At 48.7% G+C, this 13,322-nt stretch overlaps 1 protein-coding gene and 1 pseudogene across 1 annotated transcript in view; both read left to right on the top strand.

Moving 5' to 3' along the window:
• Window positions 1–13,322, top strand: part of si:ch211-127i16.2 (probable flavin-containing monoamine oxidase A) — a 41,864-nt gene that overhangs the window by 3,664 nt on the left and 24,878 nt on the right. The window contains exons 4-8 of the mRNA XM_035391735.1: window positions 1,676–1,856; window positions 3,800–3,914; window positions 7,186–7,343; window positions 8,082–8,171; window positions 9,751–9,835. Coding sequence (XP_035247626.1) covers window positions 1,676–1,856; window positions 3,800–3,914; window positions 7,186–7,343; window positions 8,082–8,171; window positions 9,751–9,835 — 629 coding nt within the window. The remainder of the gene's footprint in view (window positions 1–1,675; window positions 1,857–3,799; window positions 3,915–7,185; window positions 7,344–8,081; window positions 8,172–9,750; window positions 9,836–13,322) is intronic.
• On the top strand, window positions 9,925–10,033 carry LOC118213472 (annotated as a pseudogene).

Raw genomic sequence — 13,322 nt, 5'->3', positions numbered from 1 at the left:
AGCGTTCCAGTTCTCAGCTCCTTCAGCGTGGAATGAGCTCCAGAAAGAACTTAATTTACAACAGCTTGTATCATTAAATGATTTTAAAAAAGGCTTAATGTTATGGAGGAAAGTTAAATTTGTAATTGCTTTGACCCTTAGTTGCACTACAGACTACTCATGTGTAACCAGATTGTGAAATTTTGAACATTGCTGTTTGTCTGCTTTTACAGTATGTTAAATGTTGACATTTTGTTGTGTCTGTAATCGACTGCTGCTTTCTTGGCCAGGTCTCTCTTGAAAAAGAGATTTCTAATCTCAGTGAGACTAACCTGGTTAAATGAAGGTTAAATAATTAAAAAAAATAATGTTATGCACACTGTGCCTGTGTGCAAATTTGTGATAATATTACTGGTAAGTAGGCAATTTTTGAACAAGTTTTGCATTTTAGTATTTACACTGGAAATGTTAGACAAGTGTTTGTCCACTATTTTAAAGACAAAGCTGTTCCACCAAATAAAAATCTGCTCAAAGATTGTAGGCCAACCCCTTGAGAAATTCTATGAATCAGCCTACCATAATAACATATTAAGGCTGGCCAACAACATTATCTCTAACCCCAACCATGTCCTGAACAGTGAATACAAATCTTTACCATCAAACCGGAGATACAGGGGTTCCACGATTTAATAGGGCTAGACTGAAGCACTCTTTTGTATACCAGTTAATCCTAACATTAAATATGGAGCTTAATCCCAGATCAAATGTACGTTGACAGGCCTTGAATATTGTCTTCTGTGATTGTAATGCTATGTTAAATGCATGTATCTTTGTTTCTTGTCTTAATTTTTGTCTTTTCTGTGATGTTGCAAATAGAGCTGCTGTGATGCAAGAAAAATTTCAGACTTGATCTGTCAATAAAGTATTATCATCATCATCATCATCATCATCATCATCATCATCATCATCAAATTCTCTCCCTCTTTTCGTTTTTATTTTTGGTTTGTTTTGTGGCTAATTGATAGTCATTGGGGGATGTTATGAGTGCACCAGTGACATGCCTTTTTCTGCTCCAGGGGGACTGAACCCCATAACTGCCCCAGGGGGACTGAACCCTATAACTGCTCCAGGGGACTGAACCCCATAACTGCCCCAGGGGGACTGAACCCTATGACTGCCCCAGGGGGACTGAACCCCATAACTGCCCCAGGGCACTGAACCCCATAACTGCCCCAGGGCACTGAACCCCATAAATGCCCCGGGGCACTGAACCCTATAACTGCCCCAGGGGCACTGAACCCCATAACTGCCCCAGGGGACTGAACCCCATAACTGCCCCAGGGGGACTGAACCCCATAACTGCCCCAGGGGGACTGAACCCTATAACTGCCCCAGGGGGACTGAACCCTATAACTGCCCCAGGGGTACTGAACCCCATAACTGCCCCAGAGGCACTGAACCCCATAACTGCCCCAGGGGGACTGAACCCCATAACTGCCCCAGGGGGACTGAACTCCATAACTGCCCCAGGGGCACTGAACCCTATAACTGCCCCAGGGGACTGAACCTTATAACTGCTCCAGGGATGACCCTGCCCTCTGACCTCTCTGATGATACCCTGCACGTGTGCAGGAGATTCTGGGAGAAACTGCAGTTAGTGGTGTTAATGGGTGCTGAAGTCCTCTTAACCCCGCAGCACGCAGACCCACGTGATGGACCTGATCCAGGAGCTGGGCCTGGAGGTTTACCCACAGTACGCCGAGGGGAGGAAGGTTCACCACATGGGGGCGCCAGAGGCCAAGGCCCGCACCTACTCCAGCAGTCTCCCCTTCTCTTCTCCGCTGGTGCTTCTGGACACCACCTTCTTTCTGTGGAAGGCAAGAACGCGGTTTACTGACCCCACCTCATACGCATGCCTGTTCCATGCCTCACCGTTTCTGTGGAAGGCAAGAACATGGGGCTCATTCCAATTGCTTATTTTATCCGTCCTCATCTCCTTGGTCCTCACCTGACCCGAAAATAGCTCAAGCTCCATCATCTTCAAGGACATTCCAGCCTGTTAAATGAAGGAGCGAGGAGCTAGGAGGTTCCCGAAGGACGCTTGAGCAAAGAAACACAGGTGCATCCTTTGTGGAAGTGTTTTTTTCAAAACGCATGCCATATAAATGATCGACTTGTGGATTCACCTCTAACTATCTGCCACACCTATAATTTATGTGGCTTCAAACTGACGCTTGACTGAACAAGGGCGTTCTTTTTCCTGATACCCGTTTCCTTGCTTCCTTTCCTGTGTCCTCTGATGGGTGAGCAAGGAGCAAGGAAAGGACGGAAGGAAAGGACGTGTAGCAATTGCTTACCAAAAATGATAGTGTTGAAGATAATGATAACAAATGACAGAGTCAGGAGCTCCTTTATATAATTTAATAATATGACCGGTCAGGAAGAGGTACAAGTACTGTCTTCAAAAATCCAAGAAGTCCAATACATGAGTTATTATATTATATAGTTTTCAGAGACAAATAACTGCTGTTCCCACCTATGAGATTAATTTAATCACCATAGTTAAATATTCCATTTAGCCAATCATCAGTTAGGATCAGGGAGTCCATACCAAGGCTGACCATGCAGGCCTAGAGGTCCTCTAATCCCCTAAAGCACTTGATATATACCACAGCTGGAGTCTATCTCCTCTAGCTTACATCTCCAACCGGGACATTGCATGGGGTGAAACGGCGTACACCTAAATATACAGCCTTTTAAAAGTACACTTCCAGAAGTATGTTTATCAAGTAACCATAAGATCTATATGATATTTTACGTAATTGCTTATATAACTGCTTATATAACATTTTTTTGTTAGTCAACTTTTTAATCATGACCCATCAGATGCAAGGAGGTAAAAAATAAGCGATTGGAAAGAGCCCACGGCACGCCTGTTTCTCACTGTCTGTGCTGTGTCAAATATATGAGGGGGCTTTCACAACGAAAGGAGGCGCGTTCAGTCTGGTTTCAATCTACATTTATCCCTTACGTACAAGTGCAAGTGGAACTTGTTCTCACAAACAGCACTTGACAAATTATTTTTGACAAATGTTTATTGACAGGCTGCCAAAAAGAAGACTGCTCGCTGTGTTACAATTACTGTGTTGGGTGTCAGTTTAAAAGCCTGTAAAACGGTGTTTGTGCCTGGATTGAAATCGAAGTGTCACATAGTGTCTGTGTTGGGATTCAGGTTGAAAGGAGGTGTGACACGGTGTCTCAGTTGGGATTCAAATTGAAAGGAGGTGTCCCATAGTGTTGGGATTGAAAGGGCGTGTCACACAGTGTCTCTGTTGGGATTCAGATTGAAAGGAGGTGTCACACAGAGTTGGGATTCAGAGTGAAAGGATTCACAGTGTCTCTGTTGGGGTTCAGGTGGAACGGCTGTGTGAGACTGTCTCTGTGTTGGTGTTCAGGTGGAATGGCTCTGTAAGACGGTCTCTGTTGGGGTTCAGGTGGAATGGCTCTGTAAGACGGTCTCTGTGTTGGGGTTCAGGTGGAACGGCTCTGTAAGATGGTCTCTGTTGGGGTTCAGGTGGAATGGCTGTGTGAGACAGTCTCTGTGTTGGGGTTCAGGTGGAATGGCTCTGTAAGACGGTCTCTGTGTTGGGGTTCAGGTGGAACGGCTGTGTGAGGCTGTCTCTGTGTTGGGGTTCAGGTGGAATGGCTCTGTAAGACGGTCTCTGTGTTGGGGTTCAGGTGGAACGGCTGTGTGAGGCTGTCTCTGTGTTGGGGTTCAGGTGGAACGGCTGTGTGAGGCTGTCTCTGTGTTGGGGTTCAGGTGGAACGGCTGTGTAAGACGGTCTGTGTGGAGGATCCCCTCTCAACCCCCAATGCCCTGCAGTATGACAGCATGACGCTGCACTCATACATGGAGCAGCACATCTGGACCAAAGGTCAGGAGAACCACGTTTCACTTGCGAACCCTGCTGTCCTTTCTTAGTAACAGCAGCAGCAGTAGTAGTAATGATTATAATAGCTGGAGTGGTAATAGTAGTATCTGTCGTACCTGTGCTAGTACTGTAACTGTAGTAGCAGCAGCAGTAATAATTTTAGCAGCCGTAACATACAGTGCCACCAGAAGTATGGTATTGCCAAGTGATTTTTAGTGATCTTTTGCTTTTTACTTAAGGAATTTGGATTTGAGATGAAAATCTGAATTTGAGACAAATGTGTACAGTCAATCAGCTTCTATTTAATGGTACTTACTATGGATGTACTGAAATGAAAATTCTTGGCCAAAACCGAAACTGAAAATAAGGAAACACTTGGCCGAATACCAAGTATACCAGTATTTTTTCATTTATTCATTCATTGATGAAAAAACTTTTAGAAATCTATTGAACATTCAATCCTTTCCAACAGTAATAACTAAAACACCGGCACTGTTTGAACGCTTCATCAATAGCCGCTGGAGAGCAACCAAACAGTGTCACATTTATTTCTATACTTCTGTTACAATAAAAAAAAATCACACACACAAATTTTCTGCCTTTTCACTCTTTCGGCCGAATACCGAATGTGTAATTTTTTTGCTATTTTTGGCCGAATATTTTCGGTGACCAAAATTTCGGTGCATCTCTGGTATTTACATGTTTATGTGTGTCACATGGTGTATAAAACCCCTGGGAGGGAGATACAGTGGTTCGGGTGTGCACGGGAATTAGAGAGAGAGAGAGAGAGAGGGGGAGGGAGGGAGGGAGGGAGGGAGGAAGAGAGAGAGAGGGAAAGAGAATGAGAGAGAGGGAGAGAGTGAGAGAGCACCCACACCAACACATCAAATAAACAAACACCATCACACTTCCAGGCAAAAACAATAAGCTAAAACAACAAACTGAAACAATAGAGACAGAAAAAGAGCAAAACCCAGTGACAGCTTTTCAGCTCGCTGCTCTTAGCTGTCCAGTTTTTCAGCTGACCAGCTCCTCCACTTTTCAGTTGATCTTTGTTTTTTTTGGGGGGGGGGGAGGGTTCTGTTTTGGGGGTTTCTGTCTTCAGCTTTCTCTTCAGCAAGTGAAATACATGCTCCATTGGATTTAAATCAAGGGACTGACTAGGCCATTTGAGGACTTTCCACTTTTTCCCAGTGGTGAATGGCTTGGTTGCATAAGCAGTGCGGTTGGCAATCATTACTTGCTGCAGGGTGAAGCAACAACCAATGACGTTGCATACATTTATTTGTACTCTATTATTTGTGTCTCTCCGTACACTTCTGAATTAATCATACTGCTGCCATTCTCTGTTACATCATCAATAATGACAAGTGAGCCTGTTCCAGAAGCAGCCATACATATTCTAGCCATGACACTGCCTCCATCATATTCCACAGATGAGGCGGTATGCTTTGGATCATGGGCTGTTCCTTCCTTCCTCCTCACTTTCCATCGCTTTGGTAAAGGTTTATTTGGGGCTCATCTGTCCATAAAACTGGATTATCTCTGTATTTTTTGGCAAAGTCTAATCTGGCCTTTTGCTTATAAGAAGTTTGCCTCTTGCAGTGTAGCCTCTATAATTCTGCTCCCAAAGTCTGCTTATATTAGCTTGTGTTATTTTCTCCCCCATCTTCTGGAGACTGCTGGTGATGCCACTGACCGTTGTTCTAGGGTTTTTCTTCACAGCTCTTAGGATTCGTCTGTCTTCAGCTGTTATCTTCCTTGGCCGACCTGTATGGTGTTTGCTTCTGAGGCCACCAGTGGTTTATTTTATTTTTAAGACTTTCCAAACTGCTGTGCTAGATATACCGAGTTTATGTGCTATCCTTCCTAATGAATTCTTCTGTCCTCTCAGGTTACAGATGAGATGTTTTCCATCCTTAGCCATAGCCCTCCAGTCTTCATAATGGCATATGCCTCTAACTCAATCTTCACAGGTGAAAATAAAGGCTAAAACCAAGACTATACACTCACTACTCTTTTATGTGTGAACAATCCATGCAAGGAAACACCTGAGTTAATTCACAGCAGAAAATAGTGCACTTGACACAAAACCTGTTGTTTCTGTAAAATGGTGCTGTAAAGCATATATGCATGTAAATACCATTAAATAAAAGGTGATTGTTTGTTTTTGTCTCATATTCCTGTTTTGATGTCAAATATAAATGCCTTAAATATGTAGCAAAAATATAGAAAAAATAACAAAATCATTATCATACTTTTGGAGGACGCTGTATATGTAAGAACAGAAATGGCAGTTGTACGTGTTGTAAGGATAAAGCAGTAGTCATAGTAACAACAGCACTAATATATATTGGACAATAATGAAAGCAGTGATAGCAGTAATGGCAGTGCTAATAGCTAATAGTTGTGCAGTAATGAAAGCAGTACCAGCAGTAATGGATGCAGTAACATCAGTAATGCAGTAATGGTGCAGTAACAGCAGTAATGCAGTAATGGGTGCAGTAACAGCAGTAATGCAGTAATAGCAGTGATAGCAGTAATGCAGTAATGGGGGCAGTAACAGCAGTAATGCAGTAATGGTGCAGTAACAGCAGTAATGGAGTAATGGGTGCAGTAACAGCAGTAATGCAGTAATGGGGGCAGTAACAGCAGTAATGGGGGCAGTAACGACAGTAATGCAGTAATGGGGGCAGTAACAGCAGTAATGGATGCAGTAACAGCAGTAATGCAGTAATGGGGGCAGTAACAGCAGTAATGGATGCAGTAACAGCAGTAATGCAGTAATGGGGCAGTAACAGCAGTAATGGGTGCAGTAACAGCAGTAATGCAGTAATGGGGCAGTAACAGCAGTAATGCAGTAATGGATGCAGTAACAGCAGTAATGCAGGAATGGGGCAGTAACAGCAGTAATGCAGTAATGGGTGCAGTAACAGCAGTAGCAGCAGTAATGCAGTAATGGGTGCAGTAACAGCAGTAATGCAGTAATGGATGCAGTAACAGCAGTAATGCAGTAATGGGGGCAGTAACAGCAGTAATGGATGCAGTAACAGCAGTAATGCAGTAATGGGTGCAGTAACAGCAGTAATGCAGTAATGGGGGCAGTAACAGCAGTAATGGATGCAGTAACAGCAGTAATGCAGTAATGTGTGCAGTAACAGCAGTAATGCAGTAATGGTGCAGTAACAGCAGTAATGCAGTAATGGTGCAGTAGCAGCAGTAATGCAGTAATGGCAGGAGCAGTATTAAGCAACTGAGTGTTCCCTGTGCTTAGAGCTGGAGCAGAACATGGGAATCTGCAGCAGGACGCTTTTTGGCATGGAGCCGTCGCAGCTCTCCTTCCTGTACTTCCTGATGTTCGCCGCGGCTGCTGGGGGGGTCCTGCCTCTGCTGGGGACCGAACCCGGGACTGCTCAAGAGTTCAGAGTCAAGGTGACCGCACCGCTGCCTCCTCCCAATGTACACGCATACATATACACACACATGCGCGCACACACGTATGCATAGTACACACACATACACACAATACACACAGACACACACGCACCATACGCACACACACACATACACATACACACAGTACACGCACACAAACACACACACACACACACATACACACAATACACACACACACACACACACACACACACACACATATGCACAATACACACACACACACAATCTGCTGTGGTCAGTTAAGCTTACAAATCCATAAGCTCGGGTGTGATTTATCACCATGACAGCTTAGCAGTTTTTGTTGTTTTCTTAAACTTAAGCCATTTTGGGAAGTGAGTGAGTGTAAGAGAGAGAGAGAGAGGGAAGGAGAGAGAGAGAGAGAGATTGGTGAGCCACCAGTATCATTCAGTAATATCTCACAGGGTGTGTGTGGGAGCTGGTGGGGGGGTGCCCTGGCTGTTGTGAAACGTGGGGTGCGGGGGGGGGTGGGGGTGACCTGGGCAGACGCCGCCTCCACGTGGATTAAAAGAGTGATGATGCACCTGCTGGTTGTCCTGGGGGCCCTTCAGTGCCCTCCACCCAGAACCCATACCGCCCTGTGACTAAGGCCACTCCCATTACAGAGTGGCTGTTTTAACCTGCCGTCCCAGCTGGGTGACATCCCTATGGGGAAAGCTGCAAATTAACAGCTGCAATAACGGCGTCTGTCCACAGGGGGGCACACAGCAGCTGTCAGAGAAACTGGCTGACCAGGTTGGAAGGGAAAACATCCTCCTGGGTTCTGCAGTGACAGCTATTGAACAGGTAACAACACCCAGAAGAAAACAGGATTATACAGAGACAAGGAAGTGGGGATTGGGAACAAGCCTGGAGTAATGTTTCTTCATACACCATTATTTCCCTTTTTTACTGAGCCCTGAAGAGTGCAGCTTTTTACCCTTAGACTGTGGTATGCTGATGTGCGCTTCGCGCATGTGTGTGTGTGTGCGGGTGTGTGTGTGTGCGCGAGTGCATGTGCGTGTATGCGGGTGTGTGTGTGTGCGCGAGTGCATGTATGCGGGTGTGTGTGTGTGTGTGAGTGCGTGTGTGTGCTGTGTTTGTGTGTAGTGATTGTTTGTGCCTGTGTATTTGAGGGACTGTGTGTGTGAACAGGTTTGTGTGTCATTAAATGTTTTGCCCGCAGTTTTCAGATGAATGTGTTGCCATAGAAAAGTTGTCATTTTAGAAAATTATACATTGCACAGGAAAGCACTGTTATAGACCGGAAGAAAAAATGTCACATTTTTGCAACAGGAGTGACTATGACTGTGTGTGTGCGTATGTATGTGTGCGTGTGTGTGTGTGTGCATGTGCTGTGTGTGTGCGTCTCTCTGTGTTGTGTGTGTCTGTGTATGTGCTGTGTGTGTGTGTGTGTGTGTATGTGTGTGTATCTTTGTGTATGTGTGTGTATGTGTGTGTGTGCGTGTATGTGTGTGTATCTCTGTGTATGTGTGTGTGTGTGTATGTGTGTGTATCTCTGTGTATGTGTGTGTATGTGTGTGTGTGTGTGTGTATGTGTGTGTATCTCTGTGTATGTGTGTATGTGTGTGTATGTGTGTGTATCTCTATGTATGTGTGTATGTGTGTGTGTGTGTATGTATCTCTGTGTATGTGTATATCTGTGTGTATCTGTGTGTGTGTGTGTGTGTGTATGTGTATGCGTGTGTGTGTGTGTGTCTCTGTCTATGTGTGTGTGTGTGTGTGTGTGTATGTGTGTGTATGTGTGTGTATCTCTGTGTATGTATGTGTGTGTGTGTATCTCTGTGTGTGTGTGTGTGTGTATGTGTGTATCTCTGTGTATGTGTGTGTGTGTGTGTGTGTGTGTATGTGTATGCGTGTGTGTGTGTCTCTGTCTATGTGTGTATGTGTGTGTGTGTGTGTGTATGTGTCTGTGTGTGTGTGTATGTGTGCGTATCTCTATGTGTGTGTGTGTATGTGTATGTGTGTGCATGTGTGTGTTTTTGTGTGTGTGTGTGTGTATGTGTATGCGTGTGTGTGTGTGTGTCTCTGTCTATGTGTGTGTGTGTGTGTGTGTGTGTATGTGTGTGTATGTGTGTGTATCTCTGTGTATGTATGTGTGTGTGTGTATCTCTGTGTGTGTGTGTGTGTGTATGTGTGTATCTCTGTGTATGTGTGTGTGTGTGTGTGTGTGTGTATGTGTATGCGTGTGTGTGTGTCTCTGTCTATGTGTGTATGTGTGTGTGTGTGTGTGTGTGTGTGTGTGTGTGTGTGTGTGTGTGTGTGTATGTGTGCGTATCTCTATGTGTGTGTGTGTGTGTGTGTGTGTGTGTGTCTCTGTCTATGTGTGTATGTGTGTGTGTGTGTGTGTGTTTATCTCTTACAGAGCAGCGGGGTTGTGCACGTGCGGACAGCCACTCAAAGCTTTGCCTGCAAGGCGGTCATTGTCACCTGCCCTCCTCATTTAGCCGGTCAGTGACTCTGCTCTCACACGCTCTGCTCATGAACAAAGGAACACAGTCACACTTTAACCCTGATTCTGTGTGTGTGTGTGTGTGTGTGTTACAGCCACACCACCCTGCAAACGCCCAATCTCGGAAGCTAAGCAGGGTCGGGCCTGGTTAGTACTTGGATGAGAGACCGCCTGGGAATACCAGGTGCAGTTAGCTTGTGGGTTGGCCGGCTGTACTGCCAGCAGGGTGTTGTGATGCGTCTAGTGCAGTCTGCTAAACGAGCCATTGCATCTAGGGATGCCTGCAATCTCCCTCCTTCAGCTTCTGCCGCTGGCCACCCCAGCCGGGGTCCAGGAAGCAGCGTGTAAGTCTTCTGTGGTCAGTACATAGCCTCTCCCTCACCAAGACTCCTACTATGCCTCCTCGTGGCAGCCCATGGTAACTGGGGTTTCGCGACCCCAGGCTGAATCAGTAGGGGATCTCGGAGCTGCAGTGGTCCCTAGAGGTGTTCCACCAACCACTGCCCCACTGCCACGTGGGTAAACCATTGGAAGGTACGATGGCTAGGGAAGTAAACCCTAAGCTCAAATCTGCAGTTGGGGATAGGCAGGTGGAGTGAAGATGCGTGGAACACCAGACCGACGCGGACCCTCAATTGTAGTATGAATGGAACCGGGTGAGCTTCCGCGCCACCGGTACGAGTCCGCAGCTGTCCGCGGACGAGGGACGCGGAAAGCATGAAGCAGCCTTAATCCTTTCCCTGCGCAAGCCGTTCACTCCAACCCCCCCCCCCCCCCCCCCCCCCCCCCAAAGCCCTGTGGCGATATGGAATGGCAGAGGGCACAGTGCCTAGCCAAACCATGCACACAGGCGGCAATGGAGCGATGGTCGCTGAGATCGCGGGATGGAGCAGCGTGTCTCCTCGGCAGCTTCCATTGCGTCTGAGCAGCCACACACTGCTCACCCCTGGTGGGGAAGGACCTAGAAAAGGTGGTCCAAAAATTGTCTGCTCCCCCAACTCCGGACGGTAAGCCGCAACCATCGGAGCATCCCTCTCTGCGGTCAAAGAATCTTACCCCAACATCTGGGCTCCCTTGCGCCACCTGTGGACGAGTGTGTGGCTCACGCATTGGCCTCCACAGCCACATGAAGTGGCACCAGCGCCACCAGCCCCCCCCCCCCCCCCCCCCGTCCCGTCCCCGTCCCCCGGAGCAAGCGTCATCATCGGACGCGATGGACAGCTAAGACGGGAAGGTGTGTGTGTGTGTGTGTGTGTGTGTGCGTGTGTGGTGTCTGCGTGTGTGTGTGTGTGTGCATGCGCGCGTGTGTGTGTGTATGGTGTCTGTGTGTGTGTGTGCGTGTGTGCGTGTGTGTGTGTATGGTGTCTGTGTGTGTGTGTGCATGCGCGTGTGTGTGTGTATGGTGTTTGTGTGTGTGTGCGTGTGTGTGTGTATGGTGTCTGTGTGTGTGTGCATGCGCGTGTGTGTGTGTATGGTGTCTGTGTGTGTGCGTGCGTGCGCGCGTGTGGTATGTTTATGTGTGTGTGCGCGCGCGCGTGTGGTGTGTTTGTGTGTGTGTGTGCGTGTGTGGTGTGTTTATGTGTGCATGTGCGTGTGTGGTGTGTTTATGTGTGTGTGCGCGTGTGGTGTGTTTATGTGTGTGTGTGTGTGCGTGTGTGGTGTGTTTATGTGTGTGTGTTTGTGTGTGGTGTGTTTGTGTGTGTGTGTGCGTGTGTGGTATGTTTATGTGTGTGTGCGCGCGCGCGTGTGGTGTGTTTATGTGTGTGTGTGCGTGTGTGGTGTGTTTATGTGTGTGTGTGTGTGCGTGTGTGGTATGTTTATGTGTGTCTGTGTGTGCGTGTGTGGTGTTTATGTGTGTGTGCGTGCGCGCGTGTGGTGTGTTTATGTGTGTGTGTGTGCGTGTGTGGTGTGTTTATGTGTGTGTGTGCGTGTGTGGTGTGTTTATGTGTGTGCGTGTGTGGTGTGTTTATGTGTGTGTGCGCGCGCGTGTGTGGTGTGTTTATGTGTGTGTGTGTGGTGTGTGTGTGTGTGTGTGTGTACAGTAGGTTGAGGAGCTCCAGCGCTGCTCTCATCTCTTTGATGAGTCAGAAATAAGGGGAGCCGCTACAGCTCCGGCTGAGAAATGGGGGGGTGGGGGGGGCAGCCGCGGCGGGGGCGAGGGCGAGGGCGAGCAAACAGGGGGACGTGGCTGAGTTATGGAGAATCGATGTGCTGGCCGCATCCTTGATCACCCCGCTCTTAATCAGGTGCGGGGCTGACAGCGCTGCGTCTGGCACCAGCAGCCGTGCGGCTGAGCGGGCACAGAGCGGGCACAGATCGTCTGAGCGGGCACAGAGAGGCTGAGCGGGCACAGAGCCTCGGGCTGAGCGGGCACAGAGAGGCTGAGTGAGCACAGAGCCTCGGGCTGAGCGGGCACAGAGCGGGCACAGAGCCTCGGGCTGAGCGGGCACAGAGAGGCTGAGCGGGCACAGAGCCTCGGGCTGAGCGGGCACAGAGAGGCTGAGCGGGCACAGAGCGGGCACAGAGCCTTGGGCTGAATGGGCACAGAGAGACTGAGCGGGCACAGAGCCTTGGGCTGAGTGGGCACAGAGCCTCGGGCTGAGCGGGCACAGAGTGGCTGAGCGGGCACAGAGCGGGCACAGAGCCTTGGGCTGAGTGGGCACAGAGAGGCTGAGCGGGCACAGAGCCTTGGGCTGAGTGGGCACAGAGCCTCGGGCTGAGCGGGCACAGAGTGGCTGAGCGGGCACAGAGCGGGCACAGAGCCTTGGGCTGAGCGGGCACAGAGCGGGCACAGAGCCTTGGGCTGAGTGGGCACAGAGCGTCTGAGTGGGCACAGAGAGGCTGAGCGGGCACAGAGCCTCGGGCTGAGCGGGCACAGAGCGGGCACAGAGCCTTGGGCTGAGTGGGCACAGAGCGGCTGAGTGGGCACAGAGCCTCAGGCTGAGTGGGCACAGAGCCTCAGGCTGAGTGGGCACAGAGCCTGGCGCTGATATCGGGACCCGTCTGAGCCGATCGGGGTACCGGTGTGCCGGACGCGGCCGCGCTGAGATTCCAGCACTACCCGAAACTACCCCCCGTCCCCGTGGCGTGCCCCGCTCCAGCGCGGGGGGGCTGTGGAGCGCCCGCTCGCTCGCCTACCCGCCAGCCCGCTCGGCCGCCTACCCGCCCGCCTGCCCGCCCGCTCGGCTGCCGCGGTGTCGCTGCTGCTTTTTGATCCGCCGGCCTCTCACTTTAATCCACACGGCCATTTATAATTATTAAACGCCGGAGTTTATTTGTGTGCGTGTGTGTGTGTGTGTGTGTGTGTGTCTGCATGTTTGTGTGTGTGTGTGTGTGTGTGCATGTTTGTGTGTGTGTTTGTGTGTGTTCATGTGTGTGTATGTTAGTGCCGTGACTGCACACTTAGAGCTAGGTTATGCTGTGCAACTTCCTGGATTAAACTCTGCCATGGAGAGATTTTGTGTGTGTGTGTGTTTGTGAGTGTG

Source organism: Anguilla anguilla, chromosome 14 (genome assembly GCF_013347855.1).
Source record: "Anguilla anguilla isolate fAngAng1 chromosome 14, fAngAng1.pri, whole genome shotgun sequence".
NCBI classification, from domain to species: Eukaryota; Metazoa; Chordata; class Actinopteri; order Anguilliformes; family Anguillidae; genus Anguilla; species Anguilla anguilla.
Note: the sequence above shows the minus strand (reverse complement) of the source record. Positions and strands in the feature narration are given on the sequence as shown.